This window comes from Salvelinus namaycush, chromosome 26 (genome assembly GCF_016432855.1).
Source record: "Salvelinus namaycush isolate Seneca chromosome 26, SaNama_1.0, whole genome shotgun sequence".
Taxonomy (NCBI): Eukaryota; Metazoa; Chordata; class Actinopteri; order Salmoniformes; family Salmonidae; genus Salvelinus; species Salvelinus namaycush.
The window spans coordinates 37,776,878-37,803,804 of NC_052332.1; the positions used below are offsets into that span (position 1 = coordinate 37,776,878).

The 26,927-nt window shown below is 40.5% G+C and overlaps 2 protein-coding genes across 2 annotated transcripts; both read right to left on the reverse strand.

Annotated features, from left to right (window-relative positions):
* Positions 1-222: 222 nt before the first annotated feature.
* LOC120021136 (olfactory receptor 1M1-like) lies at positions 223-1,203 on the reverse strand. The gene has a single exon (XM_038964774.1). It carries the CDS (start codon positions 1,201-1,203, stop codon positions 223-225), a length of 981 nt encoding a protein of 326 aa, XP_038820702.1.
* A 981-nt stretch (positions 1,204-2,184) lies between these two features.
* LOC120021137 (olfactory receptor 1M1-like) lies at positions 2,185-26,927 on the reverse strand. The gene is made up of 3 exons (XM_038964776.1): positions 25,962-26,927; positions 11,811-11,972; positions 2,185-2,337 (listed from the first exon to the last, which is right to left on the reverse strand). The coding sequence occupies exons 1-3, from the start codon at positions 26,925-26,927 to the stop codon at positions 2,185-2,187; spliced, it is 1,281 nt and encodes a 426-aa protein (XP_038820704.1).

Below are 26,927 nucleotides of genomic sequence, written 5' to 3' on the forward strand. Positions count from 1 at the left end.
GTATATATTTTTATGTTTATATAGTTTTAAATGTTGTGATTATTTATTTGTGTTGTTCCAAATGTCTGAATAAAAATTACAGTTAGTGCAGAATGGTGCTTTTTGGGGGGGGGATGGGGGCGCTGAATGGGGGGGTTCGCCCAGGGAGCCATACAAGCTAGAACCGCCACTGCACATGTAGCAACCTATGTAGCAACCTATGTAGCAACCTATGCGTAAAGATCAACCGTTAACTACTTGACCTTTAATTCTCCTGAACATGGTGAGCACTTTGCTCTTGATCTCTTTAGTTTTCAGAGAGTAGACGATGGGGTTGAGACAGGGCGGGATGCACGAGGCCAGCGACAGGCTCAGTACGCGCAGATCAGGGTCTGGTTTGATGCGCGCTAATAACCCGACCATGAAAATAGTCAGAACCGGAAAGAAGAATACCGCCACTAGAATGAGGTGCTCAGTGCAGGTGGCCAGCGCTTTCACACGACTCTCAACGCTTTTCATCCTGAACACAGCGATTAGAATACTCATGTAGGACAGAATGATGAAGGACAGTGGGCCGAGGAGGATAAGCAGGCTCAGACCTGAAGCCACAGCCCATTGCAGGGTGTTGTCGTTACATGCCAGCCGAAACACTGGTGCGTAATCACAGAAATAGCTGTAGACGTTAACGGAATCGCAGTAGGACAGTCTGGTCATAATGGATGTGCTGAATATCTGTATACCAAGACAGAAGCACCAGATGACACCAAGAATACACGACATACTCGTCATGGTGTTGATGGAGCCGTGCCTCAGAGGGAAACATATGGCGATCATACGGTCATAGGCGAGCACGGCGATGGAGAACGATTCCATACTTATGAAGGAATAATACACATACATCTGTACCATACACAGATTAAACGGCACAAAATTGTTCTTAGCAAGAAACGCCTTTAGCATACCGGGAATAATGCAAGTATTCAGCACCAGATCAACCACCGCAAGGTTACCAACCGCCATAAACTTGGGATTGTGGAGGCGAAGGTCCACCGTTATTATATAGATCAGAAATGTGTTGAACACGACCGACACCACGTAAACGAAAGCGAGGAAGATGAAGTAGAGGTTGGCGAAGGGCAGGGAGGTGAAGCCGATGATGTAGAACCCCGGGGGGTGGATTAGAACGGAGGAGTCGTTCCATTGCAACCTGCGGAGGAATGTCATGGCTGAGCTGGTTCCGCACACCTGCGCTACAAGTTTATGCATGCACAGAAAAACACAAACGCTTGCTCCGTTGATGCGTAAAACCTAAAAGGAGAGAGACAGAATTAGCAATGTGTGGCTGATAAGGACTTTGTTATCAGTCAGTTTACAAGTAGCAACAGCCAGTATGATAATGTCTTCACTTAAAATGGTGATTTAATCACCAGATAAATTGCTTGATTAAACTGCACTATGTTGTGCTAAGCTTACCCATGTTTTGCTAAAATTGCACCCATTTTTTTTGTTGTTGCTTTATTTAACTAGGCACGTCAGTTAAGAACAAATTCTTATTTTCAATGAAGGCCTACTGCCTTGTTCAGGGGCAGAACGACAGATGTTTACCTTGTCAACTCAAGGATTCAATCTGGCAACCATTTGGTTACTAGTCCAACACGTTAACCACTAGGCTACCTGCCGCCCCAACAACCACTAGGCTACCTGCCGCCCCAACAACCAACATCCAGATTTAGCTTTCATTCTTAATTCAGCACCAACACTTTACAAATACGAGTGAATACTGCTATTCTACTCTACAGCCTGTGCCTATTTACTGTGGAATAGTCCTATTCTACTCTATAGCACATACCTACTTACTGGGCACAGTGATATGGACCATGGGTCAGTCTGCTGGCTGTTCCACCACGACAGGTTCAGCTGGGAGAGTTGATGGTCTGGGTCGGTCTGCTGGCTGTGTTACTCAATGGCAGGTTCAGCTGGGAGAGTTGATGGTCTGGGTCTCTGTGCTGGCTGTGTTCCACCACAGGTTCAGGTAGTAGAGTTGATGGTCTGGGTCAGTCTGCTGGCTGTGTTACTCAATGGCAGGTTCAGCTGGGAGAGTTGATGGTCTGGGTCTCTGTGCTGGCTGTGTTACTCAATGGCAGGTTCAGGTAGGAGAGTTGATGGTCTGGGTCGGTCTGCTGGCTGTGTTACTCAATGGCAGGTTCAGGTGGGAGAGTTGATGGTCTGGGTCTCTGTGCTGGCTGTGTTCCACCACGGCAGGTTCAGGTGGGAGAGTTGATGGTCCAGGTCTGTCTGTTGGCTGTGTTCCACCAGAGGTTCAGGTGGGAGAGTTGATCGTTCAGGACTGTCTGTTTGCTGTGTTCCACCACAGGTTTAGGTGGTGTGAGAGACTATCTCTCTGACTCTCTGTCCCTGAATCCTTCGGTAACACCAACATCTGCATCTCTGCTGCTCTGTCCACTATACGTATATAAACCCAAAACTGTCCCCAAGAGACGTCATTAAGGAAGTTATTATCTTATGTGAGAGTTTACTTTAACGGATCCTTGGAGAATTCAACATAATGGAGTTATTAGCTACATGTATGTCTTTAAAAACAACCCACACATGACAAACCCACTTAATGAAGCTAAATATCAAGGCCTAATTATCCGTTTTTGGTCGTTAGATAATGAGAGTAAAACCCGACATAGAGCATCTTGTGGTAAGGGATTTAACTAATTGTTGTTTTTCTGCTGTTCTCCTGTTGATTAGCTTGGTTGTCTTTCCTCATCATTGTAGAACAAGTAGCCATAGAAAGGTTAAACAAATCATATCAAACTAGATTTCTATGTGTTTAAATCAACAGCACAAATTGGCCTACAGAGCGCCACGGCCCTGTTTGTCAGAGACAAACTCAGTTTATGAGACTGACACATACAGTGCCCTCTCTAATTATAGGCACAGTGAAGCATTTTTTATTATTTTGGCTCTATACTTCAAGACTTTGGATTTGAAATCAAACAATGACGATGAGGATAAAGTTCAGACTGTCAGCTTTAATTTAATCTATATTGGGGGAACCGTTTAGAAATTACGGTACGTTTTGTACACAGCTAAGTGAATTTGTCCCAATACTTTTGCTCCCCTAAAATGGGCTATGCAAAAAATAGTGCTGTAATTTCTAAAAGGTTCACCCAATATGGATTAAATTAAAGCTGACAGACTGCACTTTATCCTCATCGTCATTGTTTGATTTCATATCCAAAGTCTTGAAGTATAGAGCCAAATGAAGAAAACATGCTGCACTGTTCCAATAATTACAGAGGGCACTGTAAACCCAGTAGATAATACCAGGATTACTGACCTTCAGTCACTGTAAACCCAGTAGATAATACCAGGATTACTGACCTTCAGTTCCAATAATGACAGAGGGCACTGTAAACCCAGTAGATAATACCAGGATTACTGACCTTCAGTCCCAATAATTACAGAGGGCACTGTAAACCCAGTAGATAATACCAGGATTACTGACCTTCAGTCCCAATAATTACAGAAGGCACTGTAAACCCAGTAGATAATACCAGGATTACTGACCTTCAGTGCCAATAATTACAGAGGGCACTGTAAACCCAGTAGATAATACCAGGATTACTGACCTTCAGTCCCAATAATTACAGAGGGCACTGTAAACCCAGTAGATATTACCAGGATTACTGACCTTCAGTCACTGTAAACCCAGTAGATAATACCAGGATTACTGACCTTCAGTCCCAATAATTACAGAGGGCACTGTAAACCCAGTAGATAATACCAGGATTACTGACCTTCAGTCACTGTAAACCCAGTAGATAATACCAGGATTACTGACCTTCAGTCACTGTAAACCCAGTAGATAATACCAGGATTACTGACCTTCAGTCCCAATAATTACAGAGGGCACTGTAAACCCAGTAGATATTACCAGGATTACTGACCTTCAGTCACTGTAAACCCAGTAGATAATACCAGGATTACTGACCTTCAGTCACTGTAAACCCAGTAGATAATACCAGGATTACTGACCTTCAGTCACTGTAAACCCAGTAGATAATACCAGGATTACTGACCTTCAGTCCCAATAATTACAGAGGGCACTGTAAACCCAGTAGATAATACCAGGATTACTGACCTTCAGTCCCAATAATTACAGAGGGCACTGTAACCCCAGTAGATAATACCAGGATTACTGACCTTCAGTGCCTTCGGAAAGTAGTCAGACCCCAATAATTAGAGGGCACTGTATCTCTATATAACAACAGACAAAGATTGCTAAATTGATCGATGGAAAGATGAAACCCTGATTGATTTGATTGATTGAGTCTTCATTTTTTTTCAAAATTAGAACAGATTCTTGCAACGACGACTTGACAACACTGTTGATAAACTGAACTGAATAGAGTCTTAGTGTTTTTGGTGACTGGCTGCACTGACAGACCCTGTTCTCCAGGGACCTGACGGACAATGAGTTGATTAATAACTGACACCTGGGGCCTCCCGAGTGATGCAGCGTTCTAAGCCACTGCATCGCAGTGCGAGAGGCGTCACTACAGACCTGAGTTAGATTCCAGGCTGTGTCACAACCGGCCCTGATCGAGAGTCCCATAGGGCAGCGCACAATTGGCCCAGCATCGTCCGGGTTGTGGGAGGATTGTCAAGGACAATTCCTTGAACCTCTTGGCTTGGTTTTTGCTCTGAAATGCACTGTCAACTTTGGGACCTTATATAGAGAGGTGTGTGCCTTTCCAAAGCATGTCTAATCAATTGAATTGACCACAGGTGGACTCCAGTCAAGTTATAGAAACAGCTCAAGGATGATCAATGGAAACAGGAGCTCAATTTTGTGTCTCAAAGCAAAGGGGTCTGAATTCTTATGTAAATAAGGTATTTCTGTTTTTTTCCTCAAATTAGCAAACATTTCTAAAAACCTGTTTTCGCTTTGTCATTATGGGTTATTGTGTGTAGATTGGTGTGTGTGTTTTTTTTTTTGTTTAAGCCATTTTAGAATAAGGCTGTAATGTAACAAAATGTGGAGAAGTCAAGGGGTCTGAATTCTTTCCGAATGCACTGTAGACAGGTGTGTACCTATCCAAATCATGTCCAATCAATTGGATTTATTACAGGTGGACTCAAAATAGTACAAACATCTCAAGGATAATCAATGGAAATAGGATGCATCTGAGCTCAATTTCGAATACTTTCCGAATGCACTGTATACTGTTACAACATTCCCACGGAGAAAAGCACCAGGAATGGATGGCTTTCCGATGGAATTCTATTCAACATTTTGGGACAAAGTAGTACCCCTATTTAAACAAATGACGACACACTCAATTCAGTGCTTTCTAGTTCCATGTATCAAACAGTTATTTCAGATATATTAAAACTAAGAAAATCTGGATTGTCCATTGTGGGTTATAGACCCACAAGTTAAATAAATTGAGACAATAAAATAACAAAGCTTATAAGCAATAGAATGGCAAAAGTATAGAAGGGTTTAAAGGGTATATTCTTAGTGTATTAGTGTAAAAGGGTTTATTAGAAATACATACTTAGAATCAGATACAAGAACATGTTTCAGTTTAATACAATATGCAAATAAACAAGATTTTTTAATAGTGGCTGTTGATGCCGAAAATAATTATGACCATCTTGAAGGCCTTTTCTATTCAAAACTTTGGAAGCTTTCAACTTTCCACCTGAAATAATAAATAAATACAAATATTTTGTATAAATGTCCTAAAGCAAAAATATATACAAATGTATACATTATCTGATGAAATTGCTGTAGAAGAGGGCACAAGATAGGGATGTCCCCTCTCCACCCTACTGTTTGCACTCGCAATTGATCCGCTTGCAGAAATGATTAGTTAGGACCCAAACGTAACAGGTATCAGTATTGGTGAACATGAATGGAAACTACATGTATTTGTAGATGATCTCCTCATATACCAATATTGAAAACTCAATAGCCCCTTTGCCCAATTTTTCTTTTTGAATAATAAAAAATCGCAGGACATAAAAGTAACGTGGGAAAAAACGAAATAATGGCAATAGGACAATTTTTTTAAATAATAACTCACAATCTACAGCAATTCTTTAAATGGACCACAAAAAATATGAAATACATGGATTGCTTAATAAGTGATAACAAACAACAAATACACCAAATACATTATTTTAAAAAGTATACTCACTCAAAATAAACTTTATACGGGCAATTAAAATTCATAGAATAAAAAGGAAAATTGAACATCTTCCTAAGTCTGAGGGAGGTTTTAACCTTCCAGACGTAGAATTGTATCAACTCGCTACCCAAGGTTTTTTACTTGCGACATATAGTTAAATGCACTAAAGAGGAACAATGGGTACATATTGAAGATGTGCATTCTCATCGACAGAATCTTTTTACGTGTCTATTTTCAAAGCATAAATGTAAGAAAAGAGTTAATAACACAACATTGTTAATAACTTCCTAGTTAAGAACACAATAACAATATGGAAGAAAAATAATGGTATTCTACAAGAACCAATGTCACTCCCTAATAACTACCTGATGAAACAATCCTTGGAAAGCTTTTCACAATTCACAGATACGTTGGTCCATACCGTAAAACTAAAGGCATAGAAACTGTAAATGACTTGGTAACAGGAAGTACATTTATTTCCATGACAGAAAAAAAATGCATGCAAATTATAAGTTACATATCACCTTGCAGTGAGTTTATCCAACTGACAAATATAAACTAACCAAGACTTAAAAATAACTGATGTTGGCACAAGATGGAGGGAGTGTTACAACATAATTAATGAAATTACAGTTAATGTATGCTTAATCCAGCACAAACTAATGCATATCATTTATTGTACAAGAGACAAAATTCACAAATTCTCCAGTAGAACAGCAGAGTCATGTCTTAATTGTAAAACTAACAATGAATCAATAATCCATGCTTTCTGGGAACGCTATGAAGTCTGGAAGTTGTGGGCGGAGCTAGAAACTTGGCTGTCAGAAGTATTACATTGTAAACATACTTTTAATCCGTCTGTCTGCATATTTCAAGACATGGCATATGGGGGTGTGGTGAGATACCCAATGGGCTGGACGATTCTCATCACTCATCTTCAAAATAAGTATAATAAAAACATGGAAATCAATCAATCCGCCATGATTAACAGAATGGAAAAATCTAGTGATTTACTAATAACATTTTGAAATAGCATGGGCGACAAGAAAAACAAACAATTTAAGGCCAAGTGGCAAACAATATTGCAGGCACTAGGGATTTGGGTGTGAGCATGCAGGTCTGGGTAGATGAGATGAGATGTAGTCATTTTTTGTGTGCATCTGTAATTGTTGTTTGGATAAGTTTGTACATGGAGTGAAAAAATAAATAGTATAAAAAATGAACTGTTTGCAAAGAATATCCAATACTTGTAACGGCTGTTTGAAGAAGAGGACCAAGGTGCAGCGTGGTACGTGTTCATGATTTTTGATAAACCTGAACACTAGAACAAAAAATAACAAAGCGGAACAAACAAAACAGTTCTGTCTGGTGCAGACACACAAAACAGAAAATAACTATCCACAAAACACAGGTGGGAAAAGGCTACCTAAGTATGGTTCTCAATCAGAGACAATGGTAGACAGCTGCCTCTGATTGAGAACCACACCCGGCAAAACACACAGAAATAGAAAACATAGAACACAAAACATAGAATGCCCACCCCAACTCACGCCCTGACCAAACCAAAATAGAGACATAAAAAGCATCTCTAAGGTCAGGGCGTGACAATACTTGAATATGTTGCTTTCTAGCCATTTAATGAACCCATATTGTACCAAGTGGGTTGACGAACAACACATCGTGTCATACAGGAAGGACCCGAGAGACAACCTTCATAGAAAGTGAAACATAATAACACACCTTGTTATGTTGTGTTTGGTTATAGTGATGCACAATGACTGAAGCTAATGTATAAATACAAACAGAAACATGTCCTCTGACCCCAAAACTTGTCTTCTCCCCTGCTTTTCGAAAAAAACAAACACACACGCATGCATGCTCTCTCCCACTTTCTCTCTCTCTCTCTCTCTCTCTCTCTCTCTCTCTCTCTCTCTCTCTCACACACACACACACTCACACACTCACACTCATACACACACACACACACACACACACACACACACACACACACACACACACACACACACACACACACACACACACACACACAAACACACATACACACAAACAGAGAAATGGGACAATCCCTTACGACCCCTGACAAAACAGGATTTCTCTAATCTCTGCTTTTGTGACTTCCTGTGTAGTGTTCTAATTAGTTTTTTTGTTTTGTTATGTCATCCCAGGGGAATGCTGGGTAATGACCTTGCCTGTAAACAAACAATCTCTTTAGTGTTAATTAATCTGGCTACAATGAACACCCTATGCTCTCTGGCAATTATAAAAGAAGACACACACACACACACACACAGAGAGCCCCTTACTCCTGGGCATTGAGCAAACTTCATGAAGCCCTCATTTACTTTAATGAGCAGTAATTATAAAGCGAAACACAAACACACACACACCACAGTAAAAGTAGCACCCTGATTATGTAACCTTTGGGAAGGCGAGAGATTAACCTCCCCTCTGTCCAGCAATAAGGACTCTGCTGGTGTAACCCTTAGGAAGGCCAGTGGTGTATGTTGGGCGGGAATGAATGAGAATGGATGAGTAAGTCAATGGATGGATGGGAGTAAGTGTGTCAGAGGGGTGGGCAAAGATGGGAGGTAGGGAAAAGCATAGCTTCGGTGGGCAAGGGCCGGAGGTTGGGACAAGCTTGGCTTGGTTGTGGTAAAGTGGGGAGAAAACAAGGAAGGGGATTTGGAGAGGGATGGGTTTGGTTTGGGAGAGAAGGAAGGATTTAACTATAATACAATGTAATTGTATTTATTTGTGTGACTTGCCAACCTGCTGTAAAATGAATAGGAGTTCTGGACGGATTAGGAGAGGAATCATTATTATTACTCCTTGTTTGTTATTATAATTAAGAATCAATGGAGAGAGTGGAGAGGGTCTCTATCCGAGGGATTGGGACCGGGTGACTGGGAGAGCATCAGACACATCTCTGAGGTGTGTGACCTCCATTCATCTCACTTCAGTCTCTCGGTGGACCCACTCTCCCCAAGTAGACCCCAAACAGCCATTATATTTTAATTTCATTTATAAGTTAATACAAACTCACCACAATACTTACATTGTACATAAGTGGCAGTCTTTCTTCAATTACATAATCCACAGACTTTTGGTACTTTAGGAGAGAAGTTGGATCTTATAAGCCCTAAAAAGGCATAGCGCCTCAAAGCACAAAGAAGTACTTTGCTTCTGTTTTCTGTTAAATGTCTTCTCAGCACACATGCTCACACGCTCTATATACACTACATGATCAAAAGTATGAGGACACCTGCTCGTCGAACATCTCATTACAAAATCATGGCCATTAATATGGAGTTGGTCTACTTAAAGACGGGAAGTTATTCGCTGTACAAAAAAGCAAGGTGAACACAGCTGTTGCTAAGAGATGAGAGGTTGGGAAGGAGGTTGGGTGTAGGAGTGCTACGATTGTGGATTTTACACACTCAGTATGATCTTTGACGGAAAACAATCGGATAAATAAATACAAAATCTAGATATAACTGTGTCATCGTCCTCCCCCCATTCAATCCTAGTCTGTCATTTTAATGTGACTGTGAGAATGTGGCTGTGATTGATACATGTCCTTCTCCTTGCTCAGAGAAAACTGAGGTCATACTGTCACCTTGTGCATAGCGTCTGTAACAACATGTGGGACTGTACTGAAGGCCTTGTGTTGAACTACACAAAAAGGGGGAATTTGATTGGCAGAAGTTAAAATAAGACAAATAAATCCAATGATGGTGATCTATTTAATTTAACACCATTTAGTTTAATATGTCCAAATAAATAAAAAGACATTAAATGTGCCCTCAACCAACTCTACCAACAAACAGAGACACACACACACACATTGATTGATGGTGATGCTGTTGATATCTGCTGTTGATATCTGCTGTTGATATGCTGTTGATATCTGCTGTTTATATGCTGTTGATATCTGCTGTTTATATGCTGTTGATATCTGCTGTTTATATGCTGTTGATATGCTGTTGATATCTGCTGTTGATATCTGCTGTTGATATCTGCTGTTTATATGCTGTTGATATCTGCTGTTGATATCTGCTGTTTATATGCTGTTGATATGCTGATGATATCTGCTGTTGATATCTGCTGTTGATATCTGCTGTTGATATCTGCTGTTTATATGCTGTTGATATCTGCTGTTGATATCTGCTGTTTATATGCTGTTGATATCTGCTGTTGATATGCTGTTGATATCTGCTGTTGATATGCTGTTGATATGCTGTTGATATCTGCTGTTGATATGCTGTTGATATGCTGTTGATATGTTGATATCTGCTGTTGATATGCTGTTGATATGTTGTTGATATGCTGTTGATATCTGCTGTTGATATGTTGTTGATATGTTGTTGATATGCTGTTGATATGTTGTTGATATGCTGTTGATATGTTGTTGATATGCTGTTGATATCTGCTGGTGATATGCTGTTGATATGTTGTTGATATGCTGTTGATATGTTGTTGATATGCTGTTGATATGCTGTTGATATGTTGTTGATATGCTGTTGATATGCTGTTGATATGTTGTTGATATGTTGTTGATATGCTGTTGATATGTTGTTGATATGCTGTTGATATGTTGTTGATATGCTGTTGATATCTGCTGTTGATATGCTGTTGATATGCTGTTGATATGTTGTTGATATGCTGTTGATATGCTGTTGATATGTTGTTGATATGCTGTTGATATGTTGTTGATATGTTGTTGATATGCTGTTGATATGTTGTTGATATGCTGTTGATATGTTGTTGATATCTGCTGTTGATATGCTGTTGATATCTGCTGTTGATATGCTTTTGATATGCTGTTGATATGTTGTTGATATGCTCTTGATTTGTTGTTGATATGCTGTTGATATGCTGTTGATATGTTGTTGATATGCTGTTGATATCTGCTGTTGATATCTGCTGTTTATATCTGCTGTTGATATCTGCTGTTGATATCTGCTGTTGATACGCTGTTGATATCTGCTGTTGATACGCTGTTGATATCTGCTGTTGATACGCTGTTGATATCTGCTGTTGATACGCTGTTGATATCTGCTGTTGATACGCTGTTGATATCTGCTGTTGATATGTGCTGTTTATATCTGCTGTTGATATCTGCTGTTGATATCTGCTGTTGATATCTGCTGTTGATACGCTGTTGATATCTGCTGTTGATACGCTGTTGATATCTGCTGTTGATATCTGCTGTTGATATCTGCTGTTGATATCTGCTGTTGATATCTGCTGTTGATATCTGCTGTTGATATGTTGTTGATATGCTGTTGATATCTGCTGTTGATATCTGCTGTTGATATGTTGTTGATATGCTGTTGATATCTGCTGTTGATATCTTCCATCAGTCCAGACACAGAATGAAGCAACTGAGGATGGGGCCAAATGTCTGAAAGTAGGTACTACATCATCCTGTTCCCAAAGTGATCCATCTAAAACCTTTGATCAACACCAACCAGTCTTTGCTCTTCTAAGGAGACTCTGTGTCCCACATTGCTGCTGCTTTAGCCTGCCTCATCAGCTGTTCCTTCCAGGCTTTCTGGAAGATCATCATTCAGTCTTTGAAGGTCTGGACCTGGCTCTGACACTTCCTTCAGTCCTGGTGGTCGGCCCTGTCCTCCTGGACGGCATAGTGCTGCTCCATACAGCCTGTCCTGCTGGGTCGTCCTCATCTTGGTCCTCGCTGGGGCTGGGCCGACGGCTCCGGTCGTGGAATGGAGGGGAGGCCATTTTGGGAGGCAGCTTTGTCTGAGAGGGGAGTTAGAGGGATTGGAGTAGAGAAAGGCAATGTCATGAAAGAGCTCAGGGGTGTATTCACTAAGAACCAAACAGAAGCAAACAGAAGCAAACAGAACGAAATGGGGAGATACTAAAGGGTCTAATAAAAACTCTTGTTTTCGTTGCGAAAATGTTTACGTTGCGAAATGTTTTGCTACTGTCCACTAATGAATACATTACATTCCATGCTGTTTAACTCCCAGTATATGTTTCTCTCAACGCTGCAGGGGAAATGTAACAACAACAAAAAATTGAGCGGTGACTACTGTGGGCGGACTGGAGCTCCGACGTTACATAAAATCATTTTTTAAGCTGCTGATTTCAGCACCAAAAGAAACTCCTGAAAGTACAGAACAGTGTAGTTTTGTCGTAAATAGTGGAGTTGAGGTTAATTGGCTGCATAACTGGGTCATTTATGCTTACGTACACAAATGGTGAATCCATGATTTATATATACACTAAATCACTGATAGGGGGCGCTGTGTTGAAGCCACCATGCCTCCATCTTGGTTCTCCCCCACCGTTGTAAAACATATTTTGGAAGCTATAGAAATGCATTTATTAATGTCTATATTTGTTTTTGCCACATGTATTATATTACAGACACCTTAATGCATAGTTTTAAATTATATTATATGAGCTAAACAGACAAAAATACAAAATAATTTTTGTAAGGTACTAATGTTACTGTCCCCACTACAACATCCGAAAAATACTTAAATACATGTAATTGTCCTTGAAACATTAAATTGAAATACTGTAGAATTCCATTCATTTCTATGGAGGACTGCTTCCTCTAAAGGTGTTCAAAGCCTCTCGTTGACCAACACATAGCCTCAACAATCCAGAGTTTATATACATCATTGGTGTAAACACACCATTGTTTGGTTGTCTACCTAGCTAACTTACTAGCTAATCAGCCTCATGGCTGGCTCTGGGCCATTGGCCTTCGTTGGATACGCATTTCTTAGATGTCACGCTTGTCGTTAGGCGAAAGAGAGGAGGACCAAAACACAGCGTGATGTGAATCCATTCTTCTATTTATTAAACGAAGAACACTTAAACAAACTATACAAACTAAACAAAATAACAAACGACCGTGACGCTAATGAAACCAAGTGCAGACATGCAACATCAACTAACATAGACAATCACCCACAACCCACAATGACCAAACAGGCTACCTAAATATGGTTCCCAATCAGAGACAACGACTAACACCTGCCTCTGATTGAGAACCATATCAGGCCAAACACAGAAACAGAAAAACTAGACACACACCATAGAATGCCCACTCAGATCACACCCTGACCAAACAAAACATAGAAACATACAAAGCAAACTATGGTCAGGGCGTGACAGTAGAGCTGATACAGCGCATTGTCCAACGCTAGTCTGGCGGTAGTCAAAGTGCTCAAAGGTCATTTCTTTCAAGTTTTGGATAAACGACCGCTTGCGCACACAGGGAGATAAGTTTGTTGGCATTCTGGCAACATCTATACTTTGATGAGAAAACAAAATGATGCTGAAGCCAGTCACTAAATCCAAAAGCATTTTTTTGTACCTTTATTTAACTACCCAAGTCCGTTAAGAACAAATTCTTATTTACAATGACAGCCTACTCCGGCCAAACCTGGATGACGCTGGGCCAATTGTGCACCTCCCAATCACAGCCAGATGTGATACAGCCTGGATTCAAACCAGGGACTGTAGTGATGCCTCATGCACTGAAATGCAGTGCCTTAGACCGCTGCACCACTCGGTTAGCAAGCTAAATAACTTAACATCACAATCAACTGCACAGCCATAAAATGACCTCCATTAACATCAGGGAACAGAAGTTATACAAATCATTCTAATACACTGCTCAAAAAAATAAAGGGAACACTTAAACAACACAATGTAACTCCAAGTCAATCACACTTCTGTGAAATCAAACTGTCCACTTAGGAAGCAACACTGATTGACAATAAATTTCACATGCTGTTGTGCAAATGGAATAGACAAAAGGTGGAAATTATAGGCAATTAGCAAGACACCCCCAATAAAGGATTGATTCTGCAGGTGGTGACCACAGACCACATCTCAGTTCCTATGCTTCCTGGCTGATGTTTTGGTCACTTTTGAATGCTGGCGGTGCTCTCACTCTAGTGGTAGCATGAGACGGAGTCTACAACCCACACAAGTGGCTCAGGTAGTGCAGCTCATCCAGGATGGCACATCAATGCGAGCTGTGGCAAGAAGGTTTGCTGTGTCTGTCAGCGTAGTGTCCAGAGCATGGAGGCGCTACCAGGAGACAGGCCAGTACATCAAGAGACGTGGAAGAGGCCGTAGGAGGGCAACAACCCAGCAGCAGGACCGCTACCTCCGCCTTTGAGCAGGAGGAGCACTGCCAGAGCCCTGCAAAATGACCTCCAGCAGGCCACAAATGTGCATGTGTCTGCTCAAACAGTCAGAAACAGACTCCATGAGGGTGGTATGAGGGCCCGACGTCCACAGGTGGGGGTTGTGCTTACAGCCCAACACCGTGCAGGACGTTTGGCATTTGCCAGAGAACACCAAGATTGGCTAGCGGTCCTGCTGCTGGGTTGTTGCCCTCCTACGGCCTCCTCCACGTCTCCTGATGTACTGGCCTGTCTCCTGGTAGCGCCTCCATACTCTGGGCACTACGCTGACAGACACAGCAAACCTTCTTGCCACAGCTCGCATTGATGTGCCATCCTGGATGAGCTGCACTACCTGAGCCACTTGTGTGGGTTGTAGACTCCGTCTCATGCTACCACTAGAGTGAGAGCACCGCCAGCATTCAAAAGTGACCAAAACATCAGCCAGGAAGCATAGGAACTGAGAAGTGGTCTGTGGTCACCACCTGCAGAATCACTCCTTTATTGGGGGTGTCTTGCTAATTGCCTATAATTTCCACCTTTTGTCTATTCCATTTGCACAACAGCATGTGAAATTTATTGTCAATCAGTGTTGCTTCCTAAGTGGACAGTTTGATTTCACAGAAGTGTGATTGACTTGGAGTTACATTGTGTTGTTTAAGTGTTCCCTTTATTTTTTTGAGCAGTGTACATTATAATGATCAACTTTTTTGAAAGCAGTAGCTACTTGGAATTTGAATCCTTGAATTGAATAGCTTGAGCCGCTGAACATTCACATTCATGTTACCCCCCGTGGATTTCATAACATAGGGGAAGTCTTTACAGAACGGACAGGACAGGTGACGGCTTACTTTGGACACATCGTTTCCGAGGCACCGTAGCATCAAAGACAGTATAGGATGTTTAGAAACTCTGTGGTAGCAAACAGTGCCTTCAAATACTATGTATACCTCTTGACTTATTCCACATTTTGTTCTTGTTACAGCCTGAATAAAACATTTAGTAAATCAATGTTTTTTCTCTCACCATCTACACCCCATAATGACAAAAAGTGACATTATTTTTGGACATTCATTGAAGATTTCATACAGACATCTAATTTACATAAGTATTCACACCCCTGAGTCAATACATGTTAGAATCCCCTTTGGCGATGATTACAGCAGTGACTCTTTCTGGGTAAGTCTCTAAGAGCTTTGTACACCTGGATTGTAAAATATTTGCAAATTATTATTTTTAAAATTCTTCAAGCTCTGTCAAGTTGGTTGTTGAACATTGCTAGACAGCCATTTCCAAGTCTTGCCATATATTTTCAAGTTAATTTAAGTCAAAACTGTAACTAGGCCACATCTTTGTAAGCAACTCCAGTGTACATTTGGGTCTTGTATTTTAGATTATTGTTGTGCTGAAAGGTGAATTTTTCACTCAGTGTCTGTTGGAAAGCAGACTGAACAAGGTTTTCCTCAAGGGTTATGCATGTTCTTACAGTAGCTCTATTCCATTTATTTTTATCCTAAAAAACTCCCTATTCCTTGCCAATGACCAGCATACCCATAACATGATGCAGCCACCACCATGCTTGAAAATATGAAGAGTGGTACAAAGTGATGTGAATTTCTTTGCCAATGTCTTTGCAGTTTTACTGTATTGCCTTATTGCAAACAGGATTCATGTTTTGGAATCTTTTTATTCTGTACAGGCTTCCTTCTTTTAACTCTGTCATTTAGGTTAGTATTGTGGAGTAACTACAGTGTTGTTGATGTATCCTCAGTTTTCTCCTGTCACAGCCATTAAACTATGTAACTGTTTTAAAGTCAGAATAGGCAAAATCCCTGAACGGTTTCCTTCCTCTCCGGCAACTGAGTTAGGAAGGGCGCCTGCATCTTTGTAGTGACTGGGTGTATTGATACACCATCCAAAGTGTAATTAATAACTTCACCAAGCTCAAAGGGATATTCAATGTCTGCTTTTTTATTTCTACCCATTTCTACCAATAGGTGTCCTTCTTTGTGAGGCTTTGTAAAAACCTATCTGGTCTTTGTGGTTGAATCAATGTTTGAAATTCACAGCTCGACTGAGGGACCTTACAGATAATTGTATGTGTGGGTTACAGAGATGACGTAGTCGTTCAGAAATCATGTTAAACACTATTATTGCACAAAGAGTCAATGCAACTTATTATGCGACTTGTTAAGCACATTTTTACTCCTGAACTTATTTAGGCTTGGCATAACAAAGAGGTTGAATACTTAGACTCATTACATTTCAGCTTTTAATTTCTAAAAACATATTTCCACTTGGACATTAAGGGGTATTATCTGTAGGTCAGTGACACAAAATCCATTTTAAATTCAGGCTCTAACACAACAAAATGTGGAAAAAGTCAAGGGGTGTGAGTACTTTCTGAGGGCACTGCAATTTGCCAGAATAGTAACTTGTAAACAAAAGCTAAGTAGGCTAAATAAGAGTTATTCTACTCCAGCCACTGTACTCAACACTTGTTTATAATACATAGTATTACATAGAAAAAGTACCAAATAAATGTACCAAACTGGATGCTGAAACCGTTGCATCTTCCAAGGAACCCTATGCAGGATGCATATTTCACCCAACTGAATATAGGCTTCCCTAGGGCATCCTATGAGAGATCTGTTCATTAAAGTATGCTAATCATTTCCTATTGTTGTGCATGGGCACCATCTTGAGGATTCAGCCCATATAAAACCTCTAGCCTCACGGGACACATTGTGCTGCTCTGTGTCCTTTCTGTTTAATTATTGGCTGACTGAGACAGTAAACAACAGATAAATAGAGGATTTTGAATATTAGAATTAGAACCAATAGAATGCGTCTCATTCTCACGGGGACTGACTGGTCATTCTATACCCAGACATTGATACCTTGTGTCCTTTAATAATATTGTTTACATTTTGTTTTCTATTAGGCCTATTTTTATACCTGTTTTTGCTTTGTCATTATGGGGTATTGTGTGTAGATTGATGAGGGAAAAAACTATTGAATCTATTTCAGAATAAGGCTGTGACGTAACAAAATGTTGAATAAATCAATGGGTCTGAATACTTTCCGAATGCACTGTATATGTAGGTTTGATTAGGTCATGTACAAGCTAATTCTAAAACTCTGGGCCTACCCACAAAGGCTTGGTTAGGTTAGGTTATGTACAAGCTAATTCTAAAACTCTGGGCCTACCCACAAAGGCTTGGTTAGGTTAGGTTGGGGTTAGGTTACGTACAAACTAATTCTAAAACTCTGGGCCTACCCACAAAGGCTTGGTTAGGTTAGGTTGGGGTTAGGTTACGTACAAACTAATTCTAAAACTCTGGGCTTACCCACATAAGTTTGGTTAGGTTGGGGAGCATAGACATTATCAAGGCCACTGATAGTGTAACACTCAATTATAACTTGCTATCAAATATGGCTCAAGTTTGTGAGTAGAGTGAAATGCTACATGTCGTTCATCCCCCTGAGTTGGGGTTATCTAATATCTGTGTAGAGAGGTGAGGAGGAAGGAGCAGTATGAATGGTCAACAATCAGCATCTTTTATGAAGCAAAGTGATCAAAATGCTCATATAGCAGTTTAGAACTGACATCTGGATGAGTAGCTGACTGGCTGTTTCTCTCACACACACACACACACACACACACACACACACACACACACACACACACACACACACACACACACACACACACACACACACACACACACACACACACACACACACACACACACACATACACACACACACAGACACACACACATACACACACACACACACACGCACACATACACACACAGACACACACACACACAGACACACACACACACACTCACACAGACACACACACACACACACACTCACACACACAGACACACACACATACACACACACACACACACACACACTGGTTGGGCTGCCTGCAGGCTCTTTAGAAATGCTGATATGTTGTATTTTGTGAGGATGTTCCGTTTACTTTGCAGTTAAATTATTTTCTTATTTTTACAGTAAAAAACAATTACAATGGATACACCTCATATACTTGTTTTATCCTTACCCCAATTGCAGGGAGAAGGTATGGTTTTGTAATAGGATGTAATAATTGGTCCCATTAGAAACACCATTGACCAAAACGTTGTGTTTTATTTAAAGCACGGTTTTTAATTTGATTAGAGAATATAAATGTACCTAACTTTAGGTATAAACAAAAACAGACTCAACACTGCTGTGGAATGGCATTGTTCTTGTCTTATTCAGAGTTCTGGAATGCCATTGTTGCATTAGGAGAGTTTTATAAAGACGTTGTTTTCAGATAGTTCTGGAATGCTATTGTTGCATTAGGAGAGTTCTATAAAGATGTTGTCTTCAGAGTTCTGGAATGCTATTGTTGCATTAGGAGAGTTCTATAAAGATGTTGTCTTCAGAGTTCTGGAATGCTATTGTTGCATTAGGAGAGTTCTATAAAGATGTTGTCTTCAGAGTTCTGGAATGCTATTGTTGCATTAGGAGAGTTCTATAAAGATGTTGTCTTCAGAGTTCTGGAATGCTATTGTTGCATTAGGAGAGTTCTATAAAGATGTTGTCTTCAGAGTTCTGGAATGCTATTGTTGCATTAGGAGAGTTCTATAAAGATGTTATTGACTTCTTCAGAATTCTGGAATGCTATTGTTGCATTAGGACAGTTCTATAAAGATGTTATTGACTTCTTCAGAATTCTGGAATGCTATTGTTGCACTTGGAGAGTTCTATAAAGATGTTGTTGACTTCAGATAGTTTTGGAACCAGGTCACTGTCATCTGGAGGTTCTGGAACTCCGTTGTTGCTCTGTGAACCCATCCTTCAGGTGCTGATTGTCTGCAGGTTCTCCAGCACTACGTAGCCATGTGTGCTGAACTCTAACCTTCCCCAATCCAGAACGCTACATGGCCTGAAGCTTCCTGCCTACACGTAGACCTCTATCTTACATGGAGAGAGGACAAAGTCCAACATGTGCACATCTGTTAGCTGGCCATTGAAGCTGTTTGTAGACTGAAACGCTCCTCCATAGGAATCTTGGTCCTGTCCTATGACACTGAAAACATCACCTATTGGCCTATTGGGGATTATCCTGTTCCTCATATCATGTCCAAGAACTAAAGGTCAAGAAGGAAAACGTTGTATTGTGTGTGCAACTTTATGCAATACCTGGCCTTTAAAACAGGTGATAACCCAATCCCTGGCCTCTGAACAGATGATAACCCCATACCTGGCATTTGAATAGATGATAACTAAATTAAGAATACCTGGCCTTTGAACGGGTGATAATGTCAAGGTGTGGGTGTAGCTGGTGCATTGGAAGTCAGGCACAGGAGAGCAGAGATGAGTGGACAAGGCACTTTACTGAGGCAACATATGAATAGAACGCAATCGCGTCACAAAAACAAATGCCCTCAGAATAGGTGAGGCAGCACTAAGTACAAAATAACAAGGTACAAAGTACAGGCTGTCAAAAAGCACGGGTGTAAAATAGAACCAGGCTCAAACCAGCCAGAAGAGTGCCAACCCGACAATCAACAATTACACACACAGACATGGGGGGAACAGAGGGTTAAACACACAACATGTAATGAGGGAATGAATACCAGGTGCGTGGGAAAACAAGACAAAACAAATGGAAAATGAAAAGTGGAGTGGCGATGGCAAGAAGACCGGTGACGTCGACCTCCGAACGCCACCCGAACAAGGAGAGGGACCGACTTTGGTGGAAGTCGTGACAACAGCGGCAGAATTCAGAAACTGTTCTTACAGTGTTCTCCCTGTACACCAAGTCAGAACTGTAGATTAAATAAAGGGGGCATATAAGCAGACAATGAATGTTCTTACAATATTCAATGATTACATTTCTCTAAAACAGTTTATAGGCTACATGTGCACCACCAAGTCAGAACACTAGGCGAAATTAACCTGTTTGGCGTGCAAGCCCGACGTCGGTACACTTATGACAACAGCCAGCTCAAAGTGCAGGGCGCGAAATTCAAAAGATATTTTTTTTAAATATTTAACTTTCACACATTAACAAGTCCAAGACACCAGATGAAAGGTACACATCTTGTGAATCAAGCCAACATGTCCGATTTTTAAAATGTTTTACAGGGAAGACACAATATGTAAATCTATTAGCTAACCACGTTAGCAAAAGACACCACTATTTTTACTCCATCAGTTTTTTACTACATCAGTAGCTATCACAAATTCGACCAAATAAAGATATAAATAGCCACTAACCAAGAAACAACTTCATCAGATGACAGTCTGATAACATATTTATTGTATAGCATATGTTTTGTTAGAAAAATTTGCATATTTCAGGTATAAATCATAGTTTACATTGCAGCTACAGTCAGAAATTGCACCGAAAGCAGACAGAAAAATTACAGACACCAACGCCAAATAACTAAATACTCATCATAAAACATTTCTGAAAAATACATAGTGTACAGCAATTGAAAGACAGGCATCTTGTGATTCCAGACAATATTTCCGATTTATCAAGTGTTTTACAGTGAAAACACAATATAGCGTTATATTAGCTTAGCACAATAGCAAACATAACAACAGCATTGATTCAAGGCAAAAATAGCTATAACGTATAAACCACCAAAATATATTAATTGTTTCACTAACCTTCTCAGAATTCTTCAGATGACAGTCCTGTAACATCATATTACACAATGCATATAGAGTTTGTTCGAAAATGTGCATATTTAGCGGCACAAATCGTGCTTAGACAATGAGAATAGTGTCCATAACGTCAAGCAATCTGTCCGGCGCCATCTTGTAAAGGCACCTTTTCTTATCGAATACTATTCATAAACTTGACTAAAAAAATACAGGTTGGACAGCAATTGAAAGACAAATTAGTTCTTAATGCAATCGCTGAATTACATTTTTAAAATTAACCTTACTGCGCAATACAGGCTGCGATAACGCAAGGCTACACTGCAGGACATGGCGTCTTATGCATTTGACATTTTTCAACAGAACAATGAATTATCAGCATAAATAGTTCTTACTTTTAGATGAACTCCCATCAGAATCTTGGGAAATGTGTCCTTTGTCCAAAAGAATCGTTGCTAGGTTGGAGAACGTCGTCTTCAACGTTGCAATTAGCAGTAAACAATAGCCATGTGGGCCAGAGATACCCAACTTCCTAAAACGTCACGAAAATAAATACCCGAAAATCGCAATATACTGACATAAACTGATATAATTCGGTTTAAAATAACAACATTACGATGTCTTCAACACCTATATCGAATAAAAACAGAGCCGGATATATCTAGGAGCTAATACGGGAGCTTCTAAAATGACATGCCAAGACCCTTCCTGCGTCAGAGCGAAGAGTGGAAAGATGGGACACTTCGGTTCCAAGCAATTTATAACCTTTGGGACCTACGTAGAAACTCCATTTCAACTCTCCCTATTCGCTGACACCCAGTGGAAGGCGTATGCAGTGCATCTCAACCAATAGAGGACAGGCAAATTAATACACAGGTCTCAGAACAGCCAGCAAAATTCTGCATTCTGACATACACATAGGAAAATTGCTCTAAGTCCAGTTCTGTTTCACCCACAGATATAATTCAAACGGTTTTAGAAACTAGAGAGTGTTTTCTATCCAATAGTAATAATAATATGCATATTGTACGAGCAAGAATTGAGTACGAGGCCTTTTTGAAATGGGCACCTTTTATCTGGCTACTCAATACTGCCCCTTGAGCCCAAAGAGGTTAAGAGGGGAAAATTGACCAAATTATTAAGGTGAGGCACATAGGCTACTGAGAGTTTACTACACAACATACACTTAGTATTACTTTTGTAGCTACAGTATACATACAGTTGAAGTCGGAAGTTGACATACACCTTAGCCAAATACATTTAAACTCAGTTTTTCACAATTCCTGACATTTAATCCAAGTAAAAATGCACTGTCTTAGGTCAGTTAGGATCACCACTTTTTATTAAGAATGTGAAATGTCAGAATAATAGTCGAGAGAATGATTTATTTCAGCTTTTATTTCTTTCATCACATTCCCAGTGGGTCATACACTCAATTAGTATTTGGTAGCATTGCCTTTAAATTGTTTAACTTGGGTAAAATGTTTTGGGTAGCCTTTCAAAAGCTTCCCACAATAAGTTGGGTGAATTGTGGCCCATTCCTCCTGACAGAGCTGGTGTAACTGAGTCAGGTACGTAGGCCTCCTTGCTTGCACACGCTTTTTCAGTTCTGCCCACACATTTTCTATGGGATTGAGGTCAGGGCTTTGTGATGGCCACTCCAATACCTTGACTTTGTTGTCCTTAAGCCATTTTGCCACACATTTGTAAGTATGCTTGGGGTCATTGTCCATTTGGAAGACCCATTTGCGACCAAGCTTAAACTTCCTGACTGATGTCTTGAGATGTTGCTTCAATATACCCACATAATTTTCCTCCTTCATGATGCCATCTATTTTGTGAAGTGCACCAGTCCCTCCTGCAGCAAAGCACCCCCATATCATGATGCTGCCACCCCTGTGCTTCACGGTTGGGATGGTGTTCTTCGGCTTGCAAGCATCCCCCTTTTTCCTCCAAACATAACAATGGGCATTATGGCCAAACAGTACTATTTTTGTTTCATCAGACCAGAGGACATTTCTCCAAAAAGTATGATCTTTGTCCCCATGTGCAGTTGCAAACAGTAGTCTGTCTTAATTATGGCGGTTTTGGAGCAGTGGCTTCTTCCTTGCTGAGCGGCCTTTCAGGTTATGTTGATATAGGACTTGTTTTACTGTGGATTTAGATACTTTTGTACCTGTTTCCTCCAGCATCTTCACAAGGTCATTTGCTGTTGTTCTGGGATTGATTTGCACTTCTCGCACTAAAGTAGGTTCATCTCCAGGAGACAGAATTCCTGAGCGTTATGATGGCTGCCTGATTCCATGGTGTTTATGCTTGCGTACTATTGTTTGTACAAATGAACATGGTACCTTCAGGCATTTGGAAATTGCTCCCAAGGGTGAATCAGACTTGTGGAGGTCTACAATTTTTTTTTTTAGGTCTTGGATGATTTTTTTTATTTTTCCCATGATGTTAAGCAAAGAGGCACTGAGTTTGAAGGCAGGCTTTGAAATACATCCAGAGGTACACCTCCAATTGACTCAAATGATGTCAATTAGAATATCAGAAGCTTCTAATGCCATGACATCATTTTCTGGAATTTTCCAAGCTGTTTAAAGTTACAGTCAACTTAGTGTGTGTAAACTTCTGACCCACTGGAATTGTGACACAGTGAATCATAAGTTAAATAATCTGTCTGTAAACAATTGTTGGAGAAATGACTTGTGTCACGCACAAAGTAGATGTCCTAACCGACTTGCCAAAACTATAGTTTCTAAACAAGAAATTTGTGGAGTGGTTGAAAAACGAGTTTTAATGACTCCAACCTGAGTGTATTTAAACTTCTGACTTCAACTGTATCTCCCTGGCATATTACATAATTTATGCAGCAGCATACAATACATTTTTGGACTTACCTTGATGTGCTGTGCTCACTGGAACAGGAAGGTGGCGCGCCGGTCCTTCGTGGGCAAATTTTGACGTCAAACTTTGTCATCAAAGACTGGTATTCTCTGGATTTAAGGTTCTTTCAAGACAACTGGGAACTTGGAAAAACAACAAGGTCGGTGATCTTCAGGTCGGAGCTCTAGAAAGAGGCGTGACTTCCTGATTCTGAGTTGGATGACCGTTCAAAACGTATTTTTCCAGTTCCCAGCTGTCTTGAACTGCAGTCAGATTTCCCAGTTCCGGGTTTCCAGTTGTTTTGAGAGCAGCAGAAGACATGCTGGACGGACAGCATTGCTAATGCTGAATGTTTATCATTTTAAACTTGGGAAAACAGGACCTTAAAACCATATTTGGCACCACACATCCACTCCACTGAATAGCAGGCTGGTGATTGCTTTGCAATGCTTGCATTTAGCCACTGATTCCTTCCAAACCGTTCATTGTTGAATTTGCGATGTCCAACTTGTTGTGTAATGTTTATGTCCTCTGGCCGATGAGCACAGATACGTTTTATCTATAATTTCTCTTCATTATTTATCTTCATATGACAAGTATTAAAAAGGATTTGCCAGTAGATTGTAGATTTGATTCATGATGATGACTTGTAGCTAAGATTTTGAAAGTATGATGTTGACATGATCAGTCCAGTGAAAGCTAGTGTAGATATGACGTGATTTGACGTAATTTTATCTGTGGCCAATTACCTTGAGCCTTCTTGGATGGACACTTCTAATGTAACTCTAATTCAGTACCCAAGGGGCTTGAATTTTCAAGCTCTACCCTTAGATTTGGCAGTGACGCATTGTCCCCATGAGTGACAGTATACTGAGCCAATCACGGCGCAACTAGAGAACATTACCAACCCCTATGCTCAATATTTTTCGCTGGCTGCCCCACCACCACAGAAAGCACTGAGCTAGGCTAAAACACCTGAATTTAGGAGCTGCCTTACACAAGAAAGCAGAAAAGAGACTATGTTTTTATGGAGGGTTTATTAAGTCAATAATAAAACTTTTTTTACATTGTTTGCAAACTGATATGAGACACGTATTAATTCTAAAATAACATGCAAATAGGCAACCCCCTCCCTGAATGACAGGTCGCCACTACGTGGAGTGTGGTTACATGCCAAAGGAAACACATAGTCTGCTACAGTTCTATACTCTTAAAATGAGCTTGTTTCTAACCCCGCAGTTTGAGCCAAGGCTTGTATTTCACAAAGCATGATGATGATAATAATAATACACTTTATTTCTTTACCATCTTTCATAGAAGATATTGCAGTCCAGTGAGCTTTACAGATCAGGACTTAAACAGGTAAAAACATAGTGACAAATATTGAGAACATATTGACAAAAGAACAGGATCAACCAGGTAGACTTATTAAAACCTGTTTAAGCACTCAGAAAAGAAAACATTACAGAGATACAGTATGTGTTTGATTTTCTGCTTTATTACTAGAAGATGTTTGGAATATTCAGTCGGTTATAGAGCCTACCATGCTTATTTCAAGTGATTACATTTGGTTGATGACATAGGATTAGGATGAGCAAATGTGTTGTTATTTCAGAATGTGTAGAAAAGCTGAAAAGGAAATGTAAATCATTGATAATAGTTTCTGTGATACCTCTGTGTTTAACAAGGGGCAGTGCGTGTGGATGGGCCTTCTTCATCAGATGGATAACCATGACACAATCATGACAATCAATGAAAATGTTGAGAGTAAAACGGATGATAGATTCAAAATGTGGCTTGCTCATTATAAACTCAAATTTAAGCAATGACACACCAAGTGCATGATATGTAAACTTCGAAAGGCCAAAATAAGTTATGTATGAGTTATATGCATGTCCCCCCATTTCAACCCCTTGATATGGACAGCCCAATACATTTGATTTGATTTTATGGTAACTTCACGCACGTAGCAACCTATGTAGCAACCTATGCGTAAAGATCAACCGTTAACTACTTGAACTTTAATTCTCCTGAACATGGTGAGCACTTTGTTCTTGATCTCTTTAGTTTTCAGAGAGTAGACGATGGGGTTGAGACAGGGCGGGATGCACGAGGCCAGCGACAGGCTCAGTACGCGCAGATCAGGGTCTGGTTTGATGCGCGCTAATAACCCGACCATGAAAATAGTCAGAACCGGAAAGAAGAATACCGCCACTAGAATGAGGTGCTCAGTGCAGGTGGCCAGCGCTTTCACACGACTCTCAACGCTTTTCATCCTGAACACAGCGATTAGAATACTCATGTATGACAGAATGATGAAGCACAGTGGGCCGAGGAGGATAACCAGGCTCAGAACTGAAGCCACAGCCCATTGCAGGGTGTTGTCGTTACATGCCAGCCGAAACACTGGTGCGTAATCACAGAAATAGCTGTAGACGTTAACGGAATCGCAGTAGGACAGTCTGGTCATAATGGATGTGCTGAATATCGGTATACCAAGACAGAAGCACCAGATGACACCAAGAATACACGACATACTCGTCATGGTGTTGATGGAGCCGTGCCTCAGAGGGAAACATATGGCGATCATACGGTCATAGGCGAGCACGGCGATGGAGAACGATTCCATACTTAAGAAGGAATAATACACATACATCTGTACCATACACAGATTAAACGGCACAAAATTGTTCTTAGCAAGAAACGCCTTTAGCATACCGGGAATAATGCAAGTATTCAGCACCAGATCAACCACAGCTAGGTTACCAACCGCCATATACTTGGGATTGTGGAGGCGAAGGTCCACCGTTATTATATAGATCACAAATGTGTTGAACACGACCGACACCACGTAAACGAAAGCGAGGAAGATGAAGTAGAGGTTGGCGAAGGGCAGGGAGGTGAAGCCGATGATGTAGAACCCCGGGGGGTGGATTAGAACGGAGGAGTCGTTCCATTGCAACCTGCGGAGGAATGTCAT